The sequence below is a fragment of the Eucyclogobius newberryi genome, unplaced genomic scaffold (assembly GCF_026437365.1).
Source record: "Eucyclogobius newberryi isolate DKJ021-1_F unplaced genomic scaffold, fEucNew1.0.hap1 SCAF_12, whole genome shotgun sequence".
Classification (NCBI taxonomy): Eukaryota; Metazoa; Chordata; class Actinopteri; order Gobiiformes; family Gobiidae; genus Eucyclogobius; species Eucyclogobius newberryi.
This window is the reverse complement of record NW_027315746.1, coordinates 3,190,492-3,217,703: the sequence shown is the minus strand read 5'-3', so window position 1 is coordinate 3,217,703 and position 27,212 is coordinate 3,190,492. Positions and strand designations below refer to the sequence as shown.

At 48.6% G+C, this 27,212-nt stretch overlaps 2 protein-coding genes across 3 annotated transcripts in view; both read left to right on the top strand.

The window, feature by feature from the left end:
* The window catches only part of atp1a2a (ATPase Na+/K+ transporting subunit alpha 2a), a 440,146-nt gene extending 432,967 nt beyond the window's left edge, over positions 1 to 7,179 (top strand). The window contains exon 9 of the mRNA XM_072440595.1: positions 7,003 to 7,179. Coding sequence (XP_072296696.1) covers positions 7,003 to 7,121 — 119 coding nt within the window. The 3' untranslated portion in view covers positions 7,122 to 7,179. The remainder of the gene's footprint in view (positions 1 to 7,002) is intronic.
* Positions 7,180 to 22,493: 15,314 nt separating this feature from the next.
* Positions 22,494 to 27,212, top strand: part of kirrel1b (kirre like nephrin family adhesion molecule 1b) — a 148,718-nt gene continuing 143,999 nt past the window's right edge. Inside the window, exon 1 of one of the 2 annotated variants that reach the window (XM_072440589.1) lies at positions 22,494 to 22,712. In XM_072440589.1, the coding sequence (XP_072296690.1) occupies positions 22,640 to 22,712 (73 nt within the window). In that variant the 5' untranslated portion in view covers positions 22,494 to 22,639. The remainder of the gene's footprint in view (positions 22,713 to 27,212) is intronic. The other variant, XM_072440590.1, reaches the window with a different exon arrangement.

The window sequence follows — 27,212 nt, the reverse complement described above, 5'->3', positions numbered from 1 at the left end:
GTGGCACGTCTTTGACCCACACTGTCCGTCGCAGGACGGAGGTGGCACGTCTTTGACCCACACTGTCCCTCGCAGGACGGAGGTGGCACGTCTTTGACCCACACTGTCCCTCGCAGGACGGAGGTGGCACGTCTTTGACCCACACTGTCCCTCGCAGGACGGAGGTGGCACGTCTTTGACCCACACTGTCCCTCGCAGGACGGAGGTGGCACGTCTTTGAGCCACACTGTCCCTCACAGGACGGAGGTGGCACGTCTTTGACCCACACTGTCCCTCGCAGGACGGAGGTGGCACGTCTTTGACCCACACTGTCCCTCGCAGGACGGAGGTGGCACGTCTTTGACCCACACTGTCCCTCGCAGGACGGAGGTGGCACGTCTTTGACCCACACTGTCCCTCGCAGGACGGAGGTGGCACGTCTTTGACCCACACTGTCCCTCGCAGGACGGAGGTGGCACGTCTTTGACCCACACTGTCCCTCGCAGGACGGAGGTGGCACGTCTTTGACCCACACTGTCCCTCGCAGGACGGAGGTGGCACGTCTTTGACCCACACTGTCCCTCGCAGGACGGAGGTGGCACGTCTTTGAGCCACACTGTCCCTCACAGGACGGAGGTGGCACGTCTTTGAGCCACACTGTCCCTCACAGGACGGAGGTGGCACGTCTTTGACCCACACTGTCCCTCGCAGGACGGAGGTGGCACGTCTTTGACCCACACTGTCCCTCGCAGGACGGAGGTGGCACGTCTTTGACCCACACTGTCCCTCGCAGGACGGAGGTGGCACGTCTTTGAGCCACACTGTCCCTCACAGGACGGAGGTGGCACGTCTTTGACCCACACTGTCCCTCGCAGGACGGAGGTGGCACGTCTTTGACCCACACTGTCCCTCGCAGGACGGAGGTGGCACGTCTTTGACCCACACTGTCCCTCGCAGGACGGAGGTGGCACGTCTTTGAGCCACACTGTCCCTCACAGGACGGAGGTGGCACGTCTTTGACCCACACTGTCCCTCGCAGGACGGAGGTGGCACGTCTTTGACCCACACTGTCCCTCGCAGGACGGAGGTGGCACGTCTTTGACCCACACTGTCCCTCGCAGGACGGAGGTGGCACTAGAGTTCAGACAAAAACAGTTACTTTCACAGAAAAGCACTTGGAAACGCCATATTTATGTTAAAATGCAAATTCATCGTTTGCGCTAAAATCTTCGTCCAATTCACAACGACCGATTAATCGACCAAACGACTACAGACGCACAGCTCTGGTAAAATGTACTCAACTTAAGTGTCCTTATTTACTTTAAATGAAGTAGTATTTATCATGATTGGAGCCTTTTCTCACTTGAAACGAGATCAAACCAAACGTGTTTCATCGGCAAATCGTGTTTCAGTTCAGTAGAAATGTCCTCACACCCGTTCATTACATGAAAAACATGAAATGAAACTGAAAAAAACATCAGATAATCTACTGTTAGCATCAAGGCTAAAGTTGTGTTCTCAGCTTGTCCAGTTTAATCCTGGTTTGGTCCGATAAATGACTTCTTTTCGCCGTTCAATACGACGAAGTGCCGAAGTGCCATGGCGACGCTTCTCTCCCCTGACGACGGAGAAAAACACATCTTTTCTCGAGTGCATTAGTTCCTCCTCGTAATATTCCTTCCCTCGCGCTCTATAATCAGAGCACATCTGTAAAAAGCAGGCGCGAGCGTTTCCCGCCATCACGAGGACGTTAGCGCTGGCGCGGCGACGTATCTAAGTGCACTTATCGTCCTGGAACGCTCCGGAAACTCTCACTGCTTATTTAGGAAAAGAGAAGAAGTTTGATCCTAATCTCGGTTTTTAAAAGCAGTGTTTTTCAGATTTATTCTCACACTTATAATGAACCCAAGAGATGGTTCTAAATCAGGACTAAAGCAGGTCCAAACCAGGTCCAAACCAGGACTAAATCAGGACTAAACCAGGTCCAAACCAGGACTAAAGCAGGTCTAAACCAGGACTAAACCAGGTCTAAAGCAGGTCTAAACCAGGACTAAACTAGGACTAAAGCAGGTCTAAACCAGGTCCAAACCAGGACTAAACAAGGACTAAACCAGGACTAAAGCAGGACTAAACCAGGACTAAACCAGGTCCAAACCAGGACTAGATCAGGACTAAACCAGGTCCAAACCAGGACTAAAGCAGGTCTAAACCAGGACTAAACTAGGACTAAACCAGGACTAAAGCAGGTCTAAACCAGGACTAAAGCAGGTCTAAACCAGGACTAAACCAGGTCTAAAGCAGGTCTAAACCAGGACTAAACTAGGACTAAACCAGGACTAAAGCAGGTCTAAACCAGGACTAAAGCAGGTCTAAACCAGGACTAAACTAGGACTAAACCAGGTCTAAACCAGGAGTAAACCAGGACTAAACCAGGACTAAACCAGGTCTAAATCAGGTCTAAACCAGGTCTAAACCAGGACTAAACCAGGACTAAACCAAGTCTAAACCAGGTCTAAACCAGGTCTAAACCAGGACTAAACCAGGTCTAAACCAGGACTAAACCAGGAATAAACCAGGACTAAACCAGGACTAAACCAGGACTAAACCAGGTCTAAACCAGGACTAAAGCAGGACTAAAGCAGGTCTAAACCAGGACTAAAGCAGGTCTAAACCAGGACTAAACTAGGACTAAACCAGGTCTAAACCAAGTCTAAACCAGGTCTAAACCAGGTCTAAACCAGGACTAAACCAGGTCTAAACCAGGACTAAATCAGGACTAAACCAGGACTAAACCAAGTCTAAACCAGGTCTAAAGCAGGACTAAAGCAGGTCTAAACCAGGACTAAAGCAGGTCTAAACCAGGACTAAACTAGGACTAAACCAGGTCTAAACCAGGTCTAAACCAGGACTAAACCAGGACTAAACCAAGTCTAAACCAGGTCTAAAGCAGGACTAAAGCAGGTCCAAACCAGGTCCAAACCAGGACTAAATCAGGACTAAACCAGGTCCAAACCAGGACTAAATCAGGACTAAACCAGGTCCAAACCAGGACTAAATCAGATCCAAACCAGGACTAAAGCAGGTCTAAACCAGGACTAAACCAGGTCTAAAGCAGGTCTAAACCAGGACTAAACTAGGACTAAATCAGGACTAAAGCAGGTCCAAACCAGGTCCAAACCAGGACTAAATCAGGACTAAAGCAGGTCCAAACCAGGTCCAAACCAGGACTAAATCAGGACTAAACCAGGTCCAAACCAGGACTAAATCAGGACTAAACCAGGTCCAAACCAGGACTAAATCAGATCCAAACCAGGACTAAAGCAGGTCTAAACCAGGACTAAACTAGGACTAAACCAGGACTAAAGCAGGTCTAAACCAGGTCCAAACCAGGACTAAACAAGGACTAAACCAGGACTAAAGCAGGACTAAACCAGGACTAAACCAGGTCCAAACCAGGACTAGATCAGGACTAAACCAGGTCCAAACCAGGACTAAATCAGATCCAAACCAGGACTAAAGCAGGTCTAAACCAGGACTAAACCAGGTCTAAAGCAGGTCTAAACCAGGACTAAACTAGGACTAAACCAGGACTAAAGCAGGTCTAAACCAGGACTAAAGCTGGTCTAAACCAGGACTAAACTAGGACTAAACCAGGTCTAAACCAGGAGTAAACCAGGACTAAACCAGGACTAAACCAGGTCTAAACCAGGACTAAACCAGGAATAAACCAGGACTAAACCAGGACTAAACCAAGTCTAAACCAGGTCTAAACCAGGTCTAAACCAGGACTAAACCAGGACTAAACCAGGACTAAACCAGGACTAAACCAGGTCTAAACCAGGACTAAACCAGGAATAAACCAGGACTAAACCAGGACTAAACCAGGACTAAACCAGGTCTAAACCAGGACTAAAGCAGGACTAAAGCAGGTCTAAACCAGGACTAAAGCAGGTCTAAACCAGGACTAAACTAGGACTAAACCAGGTCTAAACCAGGTCTAAACCAGGACTAAACCAGGACTAAACCAAGTCTAAACCAGGTCTAAACCAGGTCTAAACCAGGACTAAACCAGGTCTAAACCAGGACTAAACCAGGACTAAACCAGGACTAAACCAGGAATAAACCAGGACTAAACCAGGAATAAACCAGGACTAAACCAGGACTAAACCAGGACTAAACCAGGTCTAAACCAGGACTAAACCAGGACTAAACCAGGAATAAACCAGGAATAAACCAGGACTAAACCAGGACTCGAGCTGATTTAAAACGAGCGTCACGATTGAGGACGACGGACGTAATTATTCGTCCGTTTTCGTCTTCATTTAAACCCAAAGTGAGTTTAAACTGAATTATTGACAGGTAAAAAGTGTCTGTGTCGCGCCCACAACAGCAGCTTCTTTAAACACGCACTGAATCGACCAGGCTAAGTGACGGGTCAGGTCTGTGGAGAGGCGACTCCATGACGGAGTATCAGTTTTATACAATTTTGACATTTCAATAGCAGCGAATGAATTTCCAACTCCAAATTTTTAAACCTGGAAAAAAAATAAGTTGGAATTGGAATTTTTATGCAATATTTCAGTGTGTTTTTTGATGCGTTTTTCTCTGTTTAAAAATTCTAAATTGATAAAAAAAAAAAACTACTTTTTTAATATTCAACGCGCAGTTTTTCCAAGTCTAAAATCCAAGTCAAATTCTGCTTTTGTGTAGAATGCTTCTACATTTAAAAAATCTTATTGTAAGTAAGTTAAAACATACTCAAGTCAAGATAAACACTATAATCACATTTGACATTTTCTTATTTAAGAACCTAAAGTAGTTACTAGCCTGACTCATACTTAAACTATATGTTCTTTATGAATGTCTTTGCTCATTCTTTGTTAAGGCCAATTATAGTTCTTTTACCGTCAGTTCTCTTTCTTTTATTAAAACATAAACCGCAATGGCAATACTCATCAGAAATGCAATATGTTTCCCAAATGATGCAACTACAAGTCAAGCGTCAACAGCAGGTGGCGCACTTCGGTTAGAAAAGTTAGGCAGCGCTAAGCGAGTGCGATAGAACCTGCCATTACCTGTGCGGAAACTTGGAGCGCACTAAAGCGCGAATGATTTCCCGAAGTCGAGTTATATTTGAGGGAAACGTTCTGTTCCGCGTGTTATTTTTCGACACAAAACACATGAATAAAAGAACTTTCGGAGGCGCTTGATTGAAAAGTGCGATAATGGGACAAAGCAGCGCTCGCCCTGCAGCCGCGGCGCCGCCCATGAATAAACCATGTGGAAAAAGGTCTGATGGTGATTCTGATTAAAAATTAAAATCAATATAGTTCACACATTCTCCAAACCTGCGGCGGGAGCAGGCGCTGACGAATCGTCTTCTGCGGCGTTCGGCTCGATCGCTCCCAGGGTCCAAAAGTTGTTTTCTGACATTGGTTCGTCGGGCAAGACACCGAACTCGCCTCGTTTGGGAATTTGGGTCCGCGCTCGATGGTTATTGCGGAATGACGGCCACGTTGTTCTGCTAAACATGTAGTTTACCACCGCCCCCAGTGGCCAAGGAGAGGATTACAGCGCACTGGATCGATATGGAGACGTTGAATGTCAAGGTGAGGCAACGAACAGGGCACAAAAGTATGTACAGTAAGTATGTATTCTTACTGTGAGCAGGCTCGTCTCTCCGCAGATCTGACCTGTAACTCGCCCCGTCCCGGCTGCATCGCCTGTAGGCCTTTAGGTCGATTAATCGGTTGGCGGTGTCTTAATCATTGTTTTATTGATATTACAGATGTTTTTAGGGACCACAGCACAAAGGAGGAAGCATCGAGTGAGTTCCATGGAGTTTTTATGAGTTTTTTCTTTTTTTACAAATAAATGTACTTTTTTTTATATAACTACACTACTTTTTCATTAATTCCCTTGAGGATACGTTAGAATTTGCCAGCGCCACGACACGACCTGACGCACAAAGAATGTCTTTAGTCGGCTCCGACCCCAAACCTATCTACCGTATTTTCTGGAGTATAAGTCGCACCAGCCAAAAAATGCATAATAGAGAAGAAAAAAACACATATAAGTGGCACTGGAGTATGAAATGCAGTTGCAAGTGTGAAAATAATAAATAATATCACATATAAGTCGCTCCGGAGTATAAGTATATAAGTATAAATATAAGTATAAGTCGCACCCCGGCCAAAACTGTGAAAAAAGGTGCGGCTTATAGTCCGGAAAATACGGTATCTCTATGACGGTGGATAGGTCCAATGCCGTACTACGGGACATTCCAGGTAAAGAACATCTCCACGGAGACGAGCGGCAGAGTCACAAGCTTTTCATGTGTGTCGGGACCTTTCCCCATTCAAACTGTACGATATTTTGATTTGAATTACACCATTGCTATGACAACGAAAGGACCGTTGCCATGCCAAACCACTGAATACTTCATTAATCCCTCGTCCTGGAAATGCATTCACTGGATCTGTCCCCGTCCCTCGACCAGCGTTCAACAGAACTGCCTTGAGTCCAAAAATGCACTTTATAAGATCCTTGAAATGATTATATTTCCAGCTAAATTGTCTCTAATCTGCTTTATTTATATCTTCTTTGGGTCATTAGTTATTTCGATATCATTATTATCCTAGAGTTTCTCACGGACAGACTTTCGTTTTGAGTCTTGAGAGAGTTGACACGTCTTAGCTACGGAAACCAAAGATCCAGACTTTAAATCGAAGCGAGGGGGCGTGGCAACTCTCTCAGTCCTAGGACACGGTTCCGACTGCGGGTGGCGCTCTCGTCCTACTTGGAGCAGTAGAACGACAACGCCGGTTTGAATCTGCTGCCCAGACATGCCACGGCGACATCACGCAGCCGAAACCGCCGAGGTTTACAACAAAAACTAAGGTCTGTCCGCGCGAAACGACGGTATAATAATCTGATCTGTTTTCATCCCGCTCGGGTTTAAATCTCCTCCGCCGCCGCCGTCTGACCGTTTCTCCCTCGTCTTGTGTGCGTTTCTTCCCCCAGGAACGTACCTGACCCACGAAGCGAAGGGCTCGGACGACGCCCCCGACGCGGACACGGCGATCATCAACGCGGAGGGCGGGACGTCCGGGGGCGAGGACAAGAAAGAATACTTCATTTAGACCCGGGATCCTTACGACAGAAACGGTCGCGACGGAAGGAGGAGGAAGAGGAGGAGGAAGTGGAGGAGGAAGTGGAGGAGGAAGTGGAGGAGGAAGTGGAGGAGGAGGAGGGAGCGAAACATTTTGGACACCGAAATCCGATCGAAGAGGGCGGAGCTCCAAGAAACAAACGACAACCGCCATTTTGTTTTCATTCTGTTCTTCACTCGGTCGGAGGGATACGGGGGGGTTGGAAAAGGGGGGGGGAGGGGAGAGGGGAGGGGCAGCTAACGGCTATTGGCTAACCGGAAAAGCGGGAAACAGTGACAAAACGGTGCCACACGGTACGACCCTTCTTTGCATCGCTACGGGGGAAGTACGATTTCGACCGACGACGACCAACAGGACCCCGACACCACGCCGTCGGGGGGAGGACTGCGGCCGACGCGCAACGACTCAACAACGCTCGTTCCCTCCCACTAAAACGTCGCTTCCGAATGCAAAAATTGTAACCCACAGATTCCGACTGTTTCCACGCCATCTCTGTCACGCATTTCCACACGTCCGGTCGCGTTCGATATCCCGTCCGCCAACGAGTCGTCAATATCCGGCCAATCAAACGGTCAGTGAATAGGCAATGCACGTTTTTTTCTTTTCTTTTTGTACAACGAGAGGTCGCTCTATGGCCTTCTGTAGCGGTAGAGTCGTAGAAACGTAGGAAATTGAATCGCAGTGTTTTCGAACGACAGATTTAGACCGATTTAGACCGATTTGACTGCGGAAAAGGCGAGGTTTGGTTCCGATATCGACCACATATGCGCATACCGTTTTGTCGATAGTCCAAGCTTATCCTTGTCAAGCATTTGTTACTACCTCCCTCAAGGGAAAAAAGTTGAAACTGAATCATTGAGTGGTTTTGGGTTGACGGTTGAAGGCGCGAGTGCCGCAGTAAAGGACGGTGAAGTCTAAAAAGTGTTTTATATAAAATTCCCCGAACATAAGGACCGGAAACACATCATTCCTAGCAAACCAGTGTTTTGATTTGATTTGATTTTGATTATAGTTCATTTTTCACCCACTTTGAACCTTCTGAGACTCAAGTCCATTGAGCATTGGAAGAGTTTTGTTGCATTGTGAATCTCCCGTTTGCCCGTAATTGGTCGAATGTCTTTGAAAAGTCAATGACAAACAAATTAGACATGATTTTGTGTTGGTTTCTCTGAAAAGCTGACCACACTGGGGGAAGAAAACGCAGTTACCGTGTTTATGTTTTGCCTGACCAAAACTGCACCGCTCCAATGGACTCTCGCCTTCAACTGAAAATATCACACTTTCTACAACACGAGCAGCGCCATCTCCTGTTACTGTCTCTGCACTGCACGTCTCCAATGACTTTAAATGACTTTGAATATCCATCTTGCTTTGAGTAATTTTGACTATATGTTGATTATTTCTCGGCTCAATCATCTGCCAGTTGAATAAGTGAATATTTGCTGTTTGATACTCGAAATTAGAAATGAGAAAAATACGGCCAAAATTTTTTTTATAACGTTTTTGCTCACGTTGATTGGTCTTTTTAAAACAAATATATAATAAAAAACAAATACATGTGATTTTTATTAGTTCTTTTTAAAGACAGACTTGTGATCAGCGCAATTTAATCCAAAAAATAGTCAAATTTCTTCCTCCAAAGTCTGAATTCTTCATAAAAAGTACAAATAAACTGAAAAAAAAACAAGCTGATCATCGATTTAATTTGAATTCACTTAAACCCACACAACGTACATCTACTACGCAAATACATCCAGTCCAAACTACTCAAATCCGCAGTAACTGAAGTACTTTGCAGTCATTTGAACGCACTGGTAGTTTGCGAGGTCCTCTTCCACCCTCACGCACGCCCTGGTTTCCACGCCTCGCGCTCCGGACGGGCCCCGATGACGATATACATATATAAATATATATATAGAAGTATATAGCATTCTTTTTACTTGACACAAACTGTTTGGTGTTCTGTAAATACGGTCTAGTCTCTTTCTCTGTCTCCTCTGTCCTCTCCCGCTCGCTCCTCGTTTGTCGCGCTGCAAAGAACCAACGTCTTCAGTTTCAACCACCTGGACTCAAACTATCCTGACTTTAGATTTGGATTGTTTGATTTGAACCTTTTTGTTCTTATTTTAAAACAACGTGTCCAGTGGAGTGGTCATTTTTTTCCCGTAACTTTTTTGGCAAAATCTTACAATAACTTCACCTTAGAGTTAATAAAGCATGAACAAGGAGCTAACAGTTAATAAAGCATGAACAAGGAGCTAATTCATTATGAACTTTAGTAACTGCTGAAGTAAAGAGTTAGAGCTAGGATTGTTAAAAAAGTAGTTACTAAGCCTAAATCATTCTTAATTAACTGTTGATTTTTAATTAAGTCTTTGTTCACGCTTTATTAAGGCTAATAAAAGTGTGATTATAAAGTGGCACCATTTTCTGTACCGCTTTATAATAACTAAACTTGAATTAAAGTAATAAAGCCTGAACAAAGGCTTGATTCACAGTTAAGTCAATACTATAAGATAAATAAATGAAAAGTCTTAAGTAAGTAAAAGAAAAACATTCAGATCAAATCTTAATTTTTATTCATAATTTAACTGCAGTTTTCCTTCTCCACTGACGCAGAAAGAACCGACACGTGATCAAATCAAGTTAAATCTGCTCAAATCAATAAGAATGTTTGAATTCAAGTCGTTTTAAGTCACACAGACGTTTCTTTTTTTGCAGTGCGTGAACGGCATATACTCAAAACAAACGCCTGCCTGTTTTATTACGTGCGTGGAAATGCAGAGTTGAAAAATGTCAATGTCTGGAGTGTAAAAATAACCACGTTGGAAACTAAACCTTAACTGCAAATATTTGTACGAAGAATGTTTGAAAAGTTGTTTCAATCTTAATTTTAGTTTTTTAGTTTTTTTCCTTTTTTAAAACGTTTTTTTTTTTCTGGGGGGGAGGGGCTTGTGAGAGAAATGTAGTTTTACAATATGTTACCGTTCAGTGTTACGAGTTTACAGTGTCTATCCATCCGATTTTCTTCTTCTTTGACGTTAGCGACATTTAGCTGCATTGCCTCATTTTAGTCAGTGTTTCCTTTTTTATTTCTATCACTTCTTCTTCTTCTTCTTCTTTAATAACGTACAATTGTAGCATCCAGAATTGTATCATCCAGCGATCGGTCCCAACGGCTCGTATCGACGTCCGAGCGCGGAGAACGGGCGCCTTTGGCAGAACCTCCCGGCGTTACCGCGGCGATACGGTCCGGCGACTGGAATTTAAATCTCTCGCTGCCGTCGGGAGCCGCCCCACGTCTGCTCCGCGCCCACTCGGTCAAGGGTGTTTTTGTGCGTCTAAATGTTCGATTAATCGCCAAAAAGTATGGAGGACTCCACTCAAACACGTTGTTGTTGGTTTTTTGATACAATACGCAGTGAAAATGAGCTCCCGTAACCAGTTATAATACAATCTGATTTGGTAATTTGATCTATAATTCAGTTTTTTTTCCAGTATTTTGTTTGCTGACTTGTTTTCAGTTTGTTTAATGCTCAATATGTCCGTAATTTCATCATTTAATTTGACATTTTAGACTAGATTACTTTAATGCTGTAACTTTTTTGATTCTTTATTCTATGCAGGATTAGTAGTTTTGTTTTTGTGTTGGGTAGTAATTAAGTGCGTAGCCATCCCAGGATCATATCTCACTTTATCTTCACCTTTCACCCATTTTTCACTACATTTTCCGTCAAATACAGCGGACTAAAAGCTGACTAAAATGGTAATAACCCCAAAACGTTATCGTACAAACTTTTAGAGGATTCCGTTTGAGTCGTGCTGTCTTACGTGCCATCAGGACCAAATTTGATGTCATTTTAGTTTTTTTGTCCAGTCCTTTTAGTCTTTTGTTTTCATGCCTCAGGATGAGTGGCTAGGTTTACAGTAGCGCTAGGGACAAAAAGAAACAACATACATTTCTACTTCCTTTTATTTTCAATTTAGATAATGTGGTTGAAAAAAACAAAAAAAAATCGTATGCGGCCATAAATTGACCCCTTTTTTTTCATTTGGATTGAGAACGGAAAGTAACACATTTATGCAACGAAATTATTTGAAGTCAAGTGGCATTTATTCCTTTTTGGAACAAATCTATCTCCATACACTATTTTTGGCACAAATTACTTTCCACATTAATGTATACTTTTCGGCATAGAGGGTCTTCCGTACACAAACATAATAAAGATACACTTGATATGCGCTTCATACTCGTGTCTACAGTCCCCAGCGTCACTAAGCGTTATGAAAACACATCTGGCTTTACCTTTTCCATATTATTTCTCTTTATTGTTCACGCTTTTATCATCAACCACTTCGGCCACAGATTCCCATAAGCGATCTGCGTTTCATTCAGGCCACAGCTCCGCCTCGCCAAACGCTCATTCACTCCTGGCCCCTGTCTCGTAAATTGATTGCAATCTAACTAAGAGTCTGAGGGCCCCAGACTGAGCTCGCGCCAAGGTGAAAGTCCCCCAGACGGGCGCGCGGCCAAGACGGAGTCGCGGTGATTCGCCGGAAAGTCGTTCGGGAACTTAAAACGTCCTTTTCTGTCCCGATTTTGGGGCCGAGCACTTCCACGGCGCTGGGTCCTTTAATCAATCACGGTGTCTGCGTTCCCGGGGCAACCTTCACCCCGGCTCCACCTCCTTTCATTGGCATTCCCCCGGGGCTCGCCGCAATCAATGCCGCCGCGCTCGTCGGCGAGTCCGCGGAGGGAGCTAGCGAGGACGGCACGAAGCGAAGCGGCTACGGATAGTCCCGACGGCACTAGCTTAACTGTAGGTAACGTTTATCAAGTGCTCGTTTATGCAATATTGATATAAAAGGGACATGTTACGCGCAAAACCAGCGTCGTTTCCTCGTCATTTGTTTACTCAAAGTCGTGTTTTGATTCGTCCCCGCCCACATCTCTGTACTTAGTTGAGATTGTTTGAAAAAAAAAAAGTTTTAAAAGGTCTCGTAGCCACTTTTCAAAAATAAAAAACACATAAATGACAATCTGCTGCTTGTTACGGCGAAATGACACTATGAAGAGGCGGGGCTTATCACGACAAAAAGGCGGTGAACATCGAGGAAAAAAGACGCCGGTTTTGTCGCTCTCCGTCGCAGCGAGAACGTCATCACACCTTTCTCACGTCTGCGCCTCGTTGCCCGACTCGCGCCCTCCGTTTGCGCGATTTTAAAACGGCTTTCGCTTCGCACCAACCAGTCAGCGACATGTTGCTAACGGCTGCGCTGCTACTTTTTATTTCAACACGCTGCATTTCTGTCCGTTGCCAGCCAGTTCGCCGACGCATCAAGAGCGTTAGCATACGTGTTCACGCAACGAGGATCAGCATCAAGAGCGTTAGCATACGTGTTCACGCAACAAGAATCAGCATCAAGAGCGTTAGCATACATGTTCACGCGACGAGAAACAGCATCAAGAGCGTTAGCGTAAGTGTTCACGCAACGAGAATCAGCATCAAGAGCGTTAGCATACGTGTTCACGCAACGAGAAACAGCATCAAGAGCGTTAGCATAAGTGTTCACGCAACGAGATTCAGCATCAAGAGCGTTAGCATAAGTGTTCACGCAACGAGAAACAGCACCAAACAAATAATAAATGCTTATTCCACCAACAGTTTTTTCTTTAAATACTACTTTTTCTCGGTTGTTCTGCCGAATAGTTGAATGCGTAATAATGTCAGGAATGTAACTCTGCAATGATAAGCTAAGTTCAGTTTTGTTTTTCCCATCGTAGAATTTGTATAACGTTTCGAGTCGTTCCGTTGTTTCATTTCCATGTAGAAGTATAGCTGTAGATACTTGGTCTATGCAGGAGCAGTAGTTTTGTAGGACAGTTTGGATTGGGCTCTGTACCGTAGCTGAAGGGCGTCGCCGTCCCACGATCATGTCCGAGTCTTTCGTCCCGCCGTGGAAGAGCTCGCTGTGCGTGAGCCTCGACCGAACCCGTCCCAGGCCTGTATTTACCTGTATGTCGTAATTAACGTGTGAACAGCATGACGGTTGCATGATGTGTAGAAGATTGAGACGTAGCGACAGGTTCGTATCGCCAGACTTTCACTTCAATTCAATTCAATTCAATTCAATTCTTATTTTTATAACGCCCAAAATCACATCAGCCTTGAGGGGCGACAGTGAAAAACAGATTCAACACTGTTCATAGGGACTTGGAGATGTCCCAGGGTCCCGTGTCCTTAGACAAATGTCCCAGGGTCTTGTGTCCTTAGACAAATGTCCCAGGGTCTTGTGTCCTTAGACAAATGTCCCAGGGTCCTGTGTCCTTAGACAAATGTCCCAGGGTCTCGTGTCCTTAGACAAATGTCCCAGGGTCCCGTGTCCCTAGACAAATGTTCCAGAGTCGTCTGTCCTTAGACAAATGTCCCAGGGTCCCGTTTCCCTAGACAAATGTCCCAGAGTTGTCTGTCCTTAGACAAATGTCCCAGGGTCTCGTGTCCTTAGACAAATGTCCCAGGGTCTTGTGTCCTTAGACAAATGTCCCAGGGTCTCGTGTCCTTAGACAAATGTCCCAGGGTCCTGTGTCCTTAGACAAATGTCCCAGGGTCTCGTGTCCTTAGACAAATGTCCCAGGGTCTTGTGTCCTTAGACAAATGTCCCAGGGTCTCGTGTCCTTAGACAAATGTCCCAGGGTCCTGTGTCCTTAGACAAATGTCCCAGGGTCTCGTGTCCTTGGACAAATATCCCAGGGTCCCCTGTCCTTAGACAAATGTCCCAGGGTCCCGTGTCCTTAGACAAATGTCCCAGAGTCCTCTGTCCTTAGACCCTTCTTCTCGGCCAATAAAAACTACAAAAAAACCTCTTTGGAAAAAAGTATAAACCTGGAGGAGTTCCACATGAAGGAGAGATCTGACTCCCTCAGACGGACGAGAGAGACAGTGGAGCTGGAGCCACTCAGGAGGAGAACCGGTTCTTCAGGAGGAGAACCGGTTCTTCAAGAGGAGAATCAGTTCTTCAGGAGTAGAACCAGTTCTTCCAGGCAGATGAAGAACCGTCCATCTTTCGTTCCATGCGACTTTATAAAACGTTTTTTGTCCGTGTTTCTGTCTGAACGTTGGACACATGACCAAAGCTCTATGAAAAGAACCTGTGTCAGAAGCCCCGCCCCCTTTAGTCTCCAACTTTCCAAAATAGCGTCCAAAATGTGACCAATGCCAAGGTGCCCATTTTATATTTTCAAAGGCGGAACAAACCAAGTATGGGACATTCAACCAGACAAAAACAATCACGTTTTCCCTCAAATCGAATCAGTCAAAGTCGGGCGATCATCGCTCCAAAGCGGCCGGCGCTTCACTCATCGCTCATGTGTTCTAGACATTTTGAATTGTGTTTTTGTCATTTTCAAGTCAATCATTCTTTTTTTGAGTTTAGAAATCCCGAAACTTGAAGGTTAGACGTTTAGTGTTATCTTTTCCTCTTTGGTTCTTTTGTATTTTGAGTTCATGTACATAGTGATGCATTTACAGATGCTCCTGTGCTACGGTGGCCCCGCCCCGCAGGTCATCGCGCAACCGCAAATCGCAAACGAAAAAACTCAAACCGGATCATTTCGCTCAGTATTAAACCCGTTGGAGTCTGAAAAAAACGGCGATGAACGCGCGGGAAACAAAGCGACGCTCGTGTTTCGTTTCGCTCGTCGCAGAACGGGCGCTACTTTGTCATTTCCATAATCATCGAAAAATAGGTCCAATTGCTGTTGGATAAATGTACTGTGTCGCGTCATCTTTCTCCAGCTAAATATCTCGTATGTTTTTGAAGGTATATGTACTTAAAAAAAAACTAAATGCACGGAGAAAGATCACGGAATACACTTACTACCTTCGACCTGCCTCATGCCCAAAGTAGCGGCTCCTCTTCCGCGGCTGAGGTCGTTTTGGATTTGTTCTTGTGTTTTGAGCTTGCGGCGGCGGCGATCGTACAAAGACACTCTCCTGTACCGGAATTATGCACGCGGGCCCCGCCCATGTCCATGCCCTGGTGTGGGTGAGCGCCCCCTGCCGCGCTGCAAAAAACTGCATCTACGTCAGGTAAAAATCACTACGAAAAACTGGATTTTTTTAGCACATTTGAATAGATTTTCATATTATTAGACCTGCTGCTGGTTTCTTCTTTCCATTTATCTGCTTTGGAAACTGGACGTGTTCCACCGGCTTGAATTTGAGCTCAAAATTTATACCAACCGAGAAAAATAGTTAAAAATGTCGTTTCAATAAGTTCATCTGAAGTTGTTACCCCTTAAAGGACACATATTATGCAAACAAACTGACTTTTTTAAGCTTTTAAACATGTTCTAACGTTCACACTTTTCATTCGTCCTGTTTTCGAAGTCCTGAGCCTCACAAAGACTCCCAGTTTTAAATGTCCCAGATTTGTGACATATCAAAGTTTGAGGTCTCTTGTGGTGTTTTTTACGTCCATAAATCATCCCCAGACTCGTTCGGAGCGTTTCTGGCGACGTTAGAATGTCGGGGGAAGCTAGTTTTTGTCTGCTAGGTTATTAATCCCTCCGCTTCCAGTAGATGGAGCGCTAACATCGAATCCTTATGAGGGAATGCCTCTTTTAAGCTCTAAACGTTGAGACGCCAAAGAAAAGGTTCTCAAAAGTGTCTTCAAAGGCCAAGAACCGTACAAATGATGCAGAATGTGTGTCCTTTAAGTTAAATACTACGAATTCAGTCATTTTATTACAGATGCTGGGTTTTTGCAGCGCAGTCCATCTCTGTTAGCTCCATGTTAGCTCCACATCGGCTCCATATTTGCTCCATGTTAGCGCTATCTTAGCTCCACGTCGGCTCCATGTTACCGCCATGTTAGCTCCATGTTTGCGCCATGTCAGCGCCGTGTTAGTTCCATTTTTCGCACCGCGTTAGCTCCATGTTAGCCCCGTGTTGGCTCGGCGTTAGCCCCGTGTTAGCTCCATACGACCATAGTCCACGTTTTGAGCGTTTGACTGAAGTCTTCCGTTGGTCCTGTCCACGCCGGAGCGCAGCTGTCTGTTCCTCTGTAAACTTCGGCTCACGATGATGATGTCACGGAGGTCGACATTTTTTTCTTTTCTTCTCATGAAAGTGTCGTTACGTTGTTTTTTGGCTTCTGTTCGAATAAAGTTGAGTTGTTGACCTTAATAAACATGCATCTGAGTTCATTTGACGTCTGTCGCTTATTTCGCCTTCTCGTCACAAACCCCCCTTCAACGTGTCAAACCCCCCCACACACACTTCCCCCGTAGCCGCGGCCGCCTCGGGGCAAACGGCGGGCCTGTCACCGCAACAAAGTCTGGAGCGGATGAAACGTCTCAAACAATCTTATGCCACGGATGATTCCAGAAAGTACGGAAGCCAAAGATTAGTTTTCTTTAGTTTGAGCTTAAAGGTAAAAAAAAACAACAACATAATAATAGTAATACTTATTTTGCTTCAGCCCCACTAACATCACACGCAAAATTTAAATCACAAAAACCACAACATTTGACTAAATACAGCCTAAAATAACTATTTACCTGCTGTTTTTATGCTTTCTCATGCACTAAGTCCTGTTATTGTATCTTTTAGAGTGACAACAGTGACAAAGAAATACATCTCTTTATGTTTATGTACTTTAACTGCAGTATTCATGTTTATTTATCACATATACTTCTATTAATGAAGGATTTACCGTAAAGTAGTTTGAAATAAAGTTACACTCTCATATTTAATCAAGACATTTCTTATAAACAAACTGAACCACAACAAACGTGCACAGGGCCTCAAACGTGCACTTAAACACAGGGCCTCACACGTGCACTTAAACACAGGGCCTCACACGTGCACTTAAACACAGGGCCTCACACATGCACTTAAACACAGGGCCTCAAACGTGCACTTAAACACAGGGCCTCAAACGTGCACTTAAACACAGGGCCTCACACGTGCACTTAAACACAGGGCCTCAAACGTGCACTTAAACACAGGGCCTCACATGTGCACTTAAACACAGGGCCTCACACGTGCACTTAAACACAGGGCCTCAAACGTGCACTTAAACACAGGGCCTCACACGTGCACTTAAACACAGGGCCTCACACGTGCACTTAAACACAGGGCCTCACATGTGCACTTAAACACAGGGCCTCACACCTGCACTTAAACACAGGGCCTCACACGTGCACTTAAACACAGGGCCTCACATGTGCACTTAAACACAGGGCCTCACACGTGCACTTAAACACAGGGCCTCACATGTGCACTTAAACACAGGGCCTCACACGTGCACTTAAACACAGGGCCTCACACGTGCACTTAAACACAGGGCCTCAAACATGCACTTAAACACAGGGCCTCAAACGTGCACTTAAACACAGGGCCTCAAACGTGCACTTAAACACAGGGCCTCACACGTGCACTTAAACACAGGGCCTCAAACGTGCACTTAAACACAGGGCCTCAAACGTGCACTTAAACACAGGGCCTCACACGTGCACTTAAACACAGGGCCTCACACGTGCACTTAAACACAGGGCCTCACACGTGCACTTAAACACAGGGCCTCACACGTGCACTTAAACACAGGGCCTCACACGTGCACTTAAACACAGGGCCTCACACGTGCACTTAAACACAGGGCCTCACACGTGCACTTAAACACAGGGCCTCACATGTGCACTTAAACACAGGGCCTCACACGTGCACTTAAACACAGGGCCTCAAACGTGCACTTAAACACAGGGCCTCACACGTGCACTTAAACACAGGGCCTCACACGTGCACTTAAACACAGGGCCTCACACGTGCACTTAAACACAGGGCCTCACACGTGCACTTAAACACAGGGCCTCACACGTGCACTTAAACACAGGGCCTCACATGTGCACTTAAACACAGGGCCTCACACGTGCACTTAAACACAGGGCCTCACACGTGCACTTAAACACAGGGCCTCACATGTGCACTTAAACACAGGGCCTCACATGTGCACTTAAACACAGGGCCTCACACGTGCACTTAAACACAGGGCCTCACATGTGCACTTAAACACAGGGCCTCACACGTGCACTTAAACACAGGGCCTCACACGTGCACTTAAACACAGGGCCTCACACGTGCACTTAAACACAGGGCCTCACACGTGCACTTAAACACAGGGCCTCACACGTGCACTTAAACACAGGGCCTCACATGTGCACTTAAACACAGGGCCTCACACGTGCACTTAAACACAGGGCCTCACATGTGCACTTAAACACAGGGCCTCACATGTGCACTTAAACACAGGGCCTCACACGTGCACTTAAACACAGGGCCTCACATGTGCACTTAAACACAGGGCCTCACATGTGCACTTAAACACAGGGCCTCACACGTGCACTTATCTAAAGGTGCACCGTCTTTATTAATTATCTTGCAATATCTCATAAAACACGTGCTCTTATTGTGGGTGCAGCGTTTTAATAGATTAATTACTTTCTTTAGGTCTTTAATTATTTTAGTTTCAACACTATGTGACACTAAAATACAAGTCTGACTAAAGCCTACGGGCTAAAAATCTAATATATATATATATATATATATATATATTTTTTTTTTTTTTTTTTTTTTAATATATAAAAAGCAATTATAGTTTTTTTTAAATAACATTTTAAGTAACATTCTAGAGGGCAAAAAAAAGAGTCTGAAATTCTTTGAAAACTTTTGAAACCGTTTCTACAATTCCAGGTAAAGTGATAACAGCTCCATGGAAACAGGCCAATGACTTCCTCCATCAGAAAAGTTACACAGAGCAACTTTAAAGAGTGAATGTGCAAAGACTTAATTATGCACATAATTATTCCTCATTAACTGGTAAAAGTAAAAACTTTATATGTTCAATATTTTGACCACATCTTTGCTCTGTATTATTAACCCTGCAGTTCACAACAGCGTCCATCAGAGGGCAGTACAGCGCCACATTTCAAAAACACCCATCCAACTCTAGTGCTGAAGTACATGAGTCTTTTATATTACTATTTTACTGGGCCATTTATTTAGCATCATTTGCATCAAAAACACAGTATTATTTTTTTATTATACGTTTTTGTCAAAACTTTCTGAAATCTAAATAAAATAAAACATTCACCTCACATTTCAGAGTGTTTTCCCGACAGTTTACGTGAATAAAATTGCTCTGGAAACTGTGGTTTGAGAGGAAAAAGTGGCGTTAAAATAAAAAAAATGTGGCCTTTGTCTGTAGAAAATGACAGGAAGTGACATCACACCAGGGACAGTCATTCCAGTCAGAGTTTATGCAGAATTTACACAAAGAAACAACTTTTTTGACTCTAAACATTGATTCAACAAAAAAGATATATATTTATTTGTTAAATAAAACAATTGTGACATCACATGAGTTTTGGCCCAGTGGTTGCTGGGTAATTTCCTACTGTAATGTCATCAATTACAAAAAGGAACATCCATTTTCTACCGCTTGTTCTCTTTCGGGCTCGCGGGTGACCGGAGCCTATCCCAGTGACTTCGGGCCTGAGGCGGGGCACACCCTGGACAGAGGCCAACTCGTCGCAGGAGGAACTGAAATTATAAACTTAAAAAATGCTGTGATAACATTTTTCAAAATATATTTATCTGAAGTGCCTTTGAGTTGAGTGAGTGGTCGGACCTGAAGGGGGCGCTGTAACCCAGGAGCAGGACAAACCAAACCACCAGAGGAAACTGGACCTTTTGTCAGTTTAATGAACTTTTCGTATTGTTATGAAACTGGAAACTTGTCTTCAGCTTGGTACAAATAAAGTGTTTCCACGGATACAGTAAAGTCACTTTTATGTCATATTTCATCAATTTGAGACGTTTCCTCAAGAGTTGACTTCAAAGCAACTTAAAACAACCCAAAATATATATGTATGATATATAATGTGTTCCTTATGACTGAGATATGACACTTTGAACACGTGTTTTCAGCGTCTAACGATGTTTGTGAAGTCGTCTAAGTGAGTTAAGAGTTTAAACACACGTCAGCAGATTGTGGACGTCACGAGGAGGTTCAGACATGAGTCAGACTCTTTAAATATTCATGCGTGTTTATGGACGAGCTCTTTTTATTACAGTAACGGCCTGAGGATGTGACTCCCCCATCGCACACACCCTCACCCTGACTGAGTTTCCTCCGCTGGGTGGCTGGGCGCTCCCTTAGAAATAGGGGGAGGAGCTCAGTCACACAGGGGGAGCTCGGAGTAGAGCCGCTGTTCCTCCAGCTGAGGTGGCTCGGGCGTCTGTTCCGGAGCCTCCTGGGCGCCTGTTTCAGGCATGTCCCACAGGGCAGAGGCTCCTCAGGATCCTCCCGGAGGAGCTGGAGGAAGTGTCTGGGGAGGAGGAAGTCTGGGAGTCCCTGCTTTGACTGTTGCCCCAGCGACCCGGCCCCGGATAAAGCAGAAGAAGATGGATGGAATTATTCTTTTTTTTTTTTTTTTCTGATCATTATTGTACGTTTCACGGTAACGAGTCTGATTGTGTTCATTTTAATTATTATATGTCAGGATCATCTCCAGATTTAGCAGGAGCAGCAGGAGCTGCAGGCAGGAGCTGCAGGCAGGAGCAGCAGGAGCTGCAGGCAGGAGCTGCAGGCAGGAGCAGCAGGAGCTGCAGGCAGGAGCTGCAGGCAGGAGCTGCAGGTGCAGGAGCTGCAGGTGCTGCAGGAGCTGCAGGAGCTGCAGGTGCAGGAGCTGCAGGTGCAGGAGCTGCAGGAGCTGCAGGAGCTGCAGGTGCAGGAGCTGCAGGTGCAGGAGCTGCAGGAGCTGCAGGTGCAGGAGCTGCAGGTGCAGGAGCTGCAGGTGCTGCAGGAGCTGCAGGAGCTGCAGGAGCTGCAGGTGCAGGAGCTGCAGGTGCAGGAGCTGGTGCAGGAGCTGCAGGAGCTGCAGGAGCTGCAGGAGCTGCAGGTGCAGGAGCTGCAGGTGCAGGAGCTGCAGGTGCTGCAGGAGCTGCAGGTGCTGCAGGAGCTGCAGGTGCAGGAGCTGCAGGTGCTGCAGGAGCTGCAGGTGCAGGAGCTGCAGGTGCTGCAGGAGCTGCAGGTGCTGCAGGAGCTGCAGGTGCAGGAGCTGCAGGTGCTGCAGGAGCTGCAGGTGCTGCAGGAGCTGCAGGTGCTGCAGGAGCTGCAGGTGCAGGAGCTGCAGGTGCTGCAGGAGCTGCAGGTGCAGCCTTTTGTGGAGGAAGCAGAGAACATTGATCCTGTGACTTCTGCTCAGAGACTCATTTCAAAGGTGCAACTGTCACTTTCTGCAAACGAAACAACTTCTTTCTTCTTTAAATATGAAATTAAAAAAATAAAAAATACTGTTTTTACCATATTCAGGTCCACACACCGTTTACACCTGTTTCTGTCACTTTATTCACCTGGTGCGGTTTCCTCCAACACCTGAAGACCTCTGAAGACCCCTGCAGACCCCCGCTTCCCCCTGCAGACCCCTGCAGACCCCCGCTTCCCCCTGCAGACCCCTGCAGACCCCTACAGACCCCTGCAGACCCCTACAGACCCCTACAGACCCCTGCAGACCCCTGCAGACCCCCGCTTCCCCCTGCAGACCCCTGCAGACCCCTACAGACCCCTACAGACCCCTACAGACCCCTGCAGACCCCCGCTTCCCCCTGCAGACCCCTGCAGACCCCTGCTTCCCCCTGCAGACCCCTGCAGACCCCTACAGACCCCTACAGACCCCTACAGACCCCTGCAGACCCCCGCTTCCCCCTGCAGACCCCTGCAGACCCCTACAGACCCCTACAGACCCCTACAGACCCCTGCAGACCCCTGCAGACCCCCGCTTCCCCCTGCAGACCCCTGCAGACCCCCGCTTCCCTCTGCAGACCCCTGCAGACCCCTACAGACCCCTGCAGACCCCCACTTCCCCCTGCAGACCCCTACAGACCCCTACAGACCCCTGCAGACCCCCGCTTCCCCCTGAACGCGCCACATGGGGCAGAACATGATGTAAACCGGGCTCTTTATCTCTCTGTTGTTCTGGTCACGGTTTAACGTTCTTACAAAGCGTTTGCGCCGGAGCCCCTCAGCGCGCGCGTGGACCGGGGGGCGTGTAGTGTACGGCGCGGGAGGAGGGGGCGCCACTGAGCCCGTGTGTGAGGGGCCAACACAGAGCCAGAGCCGGAGAGAGGCAGAGCAGAGGCAGAGCGGAGGTACAGACCGCGCAGAGAAAACGTCCAACCACAAGAACCGAACGCGAAGTGTCGACCGGACCGGGACCGCGGAGCACGTGCGCAACGCGAGCGGAACACGGACACGAGCACGCGCCAAAGGAAGGGCACGGAGGGAGAAAAGAGGGGAGAGAGAGGGGAGAGAGGGGGGCTTGGATGTTTGGGATCAGCCTCTCATGACTCACGCAGGATTCCGCTGCTGGAACTGGAAGTCATCCGCTCGGGACGCGGCGTGTGCTGCGGCGTGCGCGCGGAGGAATGCGACCGAACGCGCGCCGGTGGATCATGCCCGCGCTGGGGGTCCTAACTTTGGCCGTCACTTTGACCCAAGGTAAGAGCGGGCCGGACACCAAGCAAAGTTGTTTTCACGCTGCTGCTGCTGTTGTTTTACTGACGCTTTTGTCCGCGCGCGTGGCTCTTGTGTTTGTGCGTGTGGCCGCGCGCGCGCGTGTGGACATCATCATCATCCTCTTCATCATCACTGAGGAAGAGCTGTCTGATGATGAGGATGAGGATGAGGATGAGGATGATGAGGAGGAGAATCGCTGCTTTTGACGTGACCTTTGAAACGCTCCATCGCGTCCTTTTGCTTGACGCGCGTCACAAAGCGGCAAGAATGTGTCCGCCGCGTTTGCGCGCGTCTCGCCACCCGCGGATGATTGATGAGCCGGGCTGCACGCGCGCACACACGCACGCACGCGCCTTTTAACTTGAATCACGCAGGATGATTCGCGCACGTGCAGCTGTGGTGTGCGCGCGCACGCTGGAGGCTGAAGGTGAACACAACACTGCGCGTGCACGTGCAGGTGTACGCTCCGTGCGCGCGCAGGAGCCCAAGGGTTCATAAACTGGAGACAAAAAGACGCGCGCGGCGGGTGAAGAAAGCCTCATCACTGATATCGATACTGTTTATTGATCCTCTGATCGATGACCGCGTGCGCGCGCCCACACACGGGCACGCGCGAGACCCGCGCACGGTCCACTTAAAGGACAAAAGCATCTCTCTCCCCCCCTCCCTCTCTCTCTCTCTCTCTCTCTCTCTCTCTCTCTCTCTCTCTCTCTCTCTCTCTTGTGTTTTTCATTATGTTTTGTTTGTGCGCGTCTGGCGCGGTCACGTGACCATCAGAAGACTCAAACGGTCAAACGGCTCTGACTCTTTGGACTTTATGAATGAAATCTGATTGAGTCTGTGTGAAAGTGAAAGACAAAGAGCAGTTCAGGTGGAGGGGTCGAGCTGGTGGTCTTCAGGTGGAGGGGTCGAGCTGGTGGTCTTCAGGTGGAGGGGTCGAGCTGGTGGTCTTCAGGTGGAGGGGTCGAGCTGGTGGTCTTCAGGTGGAGGGGTCGAGCTGGTGGTCTTCAGGTGGAGGGGTCGAGCTGGTGGTCTTCAGGTGGAGAGGTCGAGCTGGTGGTCTTCAGGTGGAGGGGTCGAGCTGGTGGTCTTCAGGTGGAGGAGTCGAGCTGGTGGTCTTCAGGTGGAGGGGTCGAGCTGGTGGTCTTCAGGTGGAGGGGTCGAGCTGGTGGTCTTCAGGTGGAGGGGTCGAGCTGGTGGTCTTCAGGTGGAGGGGTCGAGCTGGTGGTCTTCAGGTGGAGGGGTCGAGCTGGTGGTCTTCAGGTGGAGGGGTCGAGCTGGTGGTCTTCAGGTGGAGGGGTCGAGCTGGTGGTCTTCAGGTGGAGGGGTCGAGCTGGTGGTCTTCAGGTGGAGGGGTCGAGCTGGTGGTCTTCAGGTGGAGGGGTCGAGCTGGTGGTCTTCAGGTGGAGGGGTCGAGCTGGTGGTCTTCAGGTGGAGGGGTCGAGCTGGTGGTCTTCAGGTGGAGGGGTCGAGCTGGTGGTCTTCAGGTGGAGGGGTCGAGCTGGTGGTCTTCAGGTGGAGGGGTCGAGCTGGTGGTCTTCAGGTGGAGGAGTCGAGCTGGTGGTCTTCAGGAGGAGTCGAGCTGGTGGTCTTCAGGTGGAGGGGTCGAGCTGGTGGTCTTCAGGTGGAGGGGTCGAGCTGGTGGTCTTCAGGTGGAGGGGTCGAGCTGGTGGTCTTCAGGTGGAGGGGTCGAGCTGGTGGTCTTCAGGTGGAGGGGTCGAGCTGGTGGTCTTCAGGTGGAGGGGTCGAGCTGGTGGTCTTCAGGTGGAGGGGTCGAGCTGGTGGTCTTCAGGTGGAGGGGTCGAGCTGGTGGTCTTCAGGTGGAGGGGTCGAGCTGGTGGTCTTCAGGTGGAGGGGTCGAGCTGGTGGTCTTCAGGTGGAGGGGTCGAGCTGGTGGTCTTCAGGTGGAGGGGTCGAGCTGGTGGTCTTCAGGTGGAGGGGTCGAGCTGGTGGTCTTCAGGTGGAGGGGTCGAGCTGGTGGTCTTCAGGTGGAGGGGTCGAGCTGGTGGTCTTCAGGTGGAGGGGTCGAGCTGGTGGTCTTCAGGTGGAGGGGTCGAGCTGGTGGTCTTCAGGTGGAGGGGTCGAGCTGGTGGTCTTCAGGTGGAGGGGTCGAGCTGGTGGTCTTCAGGTGGAGGGGTCGAGCTGGTGGTCTTCAGGTGGAGGGGTCGAGCTGGTGGTCTTCAGGTGGAGGGGTCGAGCTGGTGGTCTTCAGGTGGAGGGGTCGAGCTGGTGGTCTTCAGGTGGAGGGGTCGAGCTGGTGGTCTTCAGGTGGAGGGGTCGAGCTGGTGGTCTTCAGGTGGAGGGGTCGAGCTGGTGGTCTTCAGGTGGAGGGGTCGAGCTGGTGGTCTTCAGGTGGAGGGGTCGAGCTGGTGGTCTTCAGGTGGAGGGGTCGAGCTGGTGGTCTTCAGGTGGAGGGGTCGAGCTGGTGGTCTTCAGGTGGAGGGGTCGAGCTGGTGGTCTTCAGGTGGAGGGGTCGAGCTGGTGGTCTTCAGGTGGAGGGGTCGAGCTGGTGGTCTTCAGGTGGAGGGGTCGAGCTGGTGGTCTTCAGGTGGAGGGGTCGAGCTGGTGGTCTTCAGGTGGAGGGGTCGAGCTGGTGGTCTTCAGGTGGAGGGGTCGAGCTGGTGGTCTTCAGGTGGAGGGGTCGAGCTGGTGGTCTTCAGGTGGAGGGGTCGAGCTGGTGGTCTTCAGGTGGAGGGGTCGAGCTGGTGGTCTTCAGGTGGAGGGGTCGAGCTGGTGGTCTTCAGGTGGAGGGGTCGAGCTGGTGGTCTTCAGGTGGAGGGGTCGAGCTGGTGGTCTTCAGGTGGAGGGGTCGAGCTGGTGGTCTTCAGGTGGAGGGGTCGAGCTGGTGGTCTTCAGGTGGAGGGGTCGAGCTGGTGGTCTTCAGGTGGAGGGGTCGAGCTGGTGGTCTTCAGGTGGAGGGGTCGAGCTGGTGGTCTTCAGGTGGAGGGGTCGAGCTGGTGGTCTTCAGGTGGAGGGGTCGAGCTGGTGGTCTTCAGGTGGAGGGGTCGAGCTGGTGGTCTTCAGGTGGAGGGGTCGAGCTGGTGGTCTTCAGGTGGAGGGGTCGAGCTGGTGGTCTTCAGGTGGAGGGGTCGAGCTGGTGGTCTTCAGGTGGAGGGGTCGAGCTGGTGGTCTTCAGGTGGAGGGGTCGAGCTGGTGGTCTTCAGGTGGAGGGGTCGAGCTGGTGGTCTTCAGGTGGAGGGGTCGAGCTGGTGGTCTTCAGGTGGAGGGGTCGAGCTGGTGGTCTTCAGGTGGAGGGGTCGAGCTGGTGGTCTTCAGGTGGAGGGGTCGAGCTGGTGGTCTTCAGGTGGAGGGGTCGAGCTGGTGGTCTTCAGGTGGAGGGGTCGAGCTGGTGGTCTTCAGGTGGAGGGGTCGAGCTGGTGGTCTTCAGGTGGAGGGGTCGAGCTGGTGGTCTTCAGGTGGAGGGGTCGAGCTGGTGGTCTTCAGGTGGAGGGGTCGAGCTGGTGGTCTTCAGGTGGAGGGGTCGAGCTGGTGGTCTTCAGGTGGAGGGGTCGAGCTGGTGGTCTTCAGGTGGAGGGGTCGAGCTGGTGGTCTTCAGGTGGAGGAGTCGAGCTGGTGGTCTTCAGGTGGAGGGGTCGAGCTGGTGGTCTTCAGGTGGAGGGGTCGAGCTGGTGGTCTTCAGGTGGAGGGGTCGAGCTGGTGGTCTTCAGGTGGAGGGGTCGAGCTGGTGGTCTTCAGGTGGAGGGGTCGAGCTGGTGGTCTTCAGGTGGAGGGGTCGAGCTGGTGGTCTTCAGGTGGAGGGGTCGAGCTGGTGGTCTTCAGGTGGAGGGGTCGAGCTGGTGGTCTTCAGGTGGAGGGGTCGAGCTGGTGGTCTTCAGGTGGAGGGGTCGAGCTGGTGGTCTTCAGGTGGAGGGGTCGAGCTGGTGGTCTTCAGGTGGAGGGGTCGAGCTGGTGGTCTTCAGGTGGAGGGGTCGAGCTGGTGGTCTTCAGGTGGAGGGGTCGAGCTGGTGGTCTTCAGGTGGAGGGGTCGAGCTGGTGGTCTTCAGGTGGAGGGGTCGAGCTGGTGGTCTTCAGGTGGAGGGGGTCGAGCTGGTGGTCTTCAGGTGGAGGGGTCGAGCTGGTGGTCTTCAGGTGGAGGGGTCGAGCTGGTGGTCTTCAGGTGGAGGGGTCGAGCTGGTGGTAGATCAGACCAGGGCAATCTACGGCCCGCGGGCCACATACAGCCCTTTTGTCTTTATAATCCGGCCCGCCAAACATGCCAAGTAATATTTATATATATATATTTTAATTATTATTATTTATTTTTTTTGTGTTTGCCCTTAAGCCAGACCTGGGCATTTGTGGCCCCAGGAGCAAGATGTGGCCCTCGGAATATTTTAATCCGGCCCCTAGAAAGATTTTAGTTTCTAGTTTTTAACTGTGTAACATCCGTCAGCACTTGTGTCCTTAATAAAGACGACATGAAATGAATTATATATATATAAAATATCATTAATATATCATTAGTGTGAAAATAAATAAATA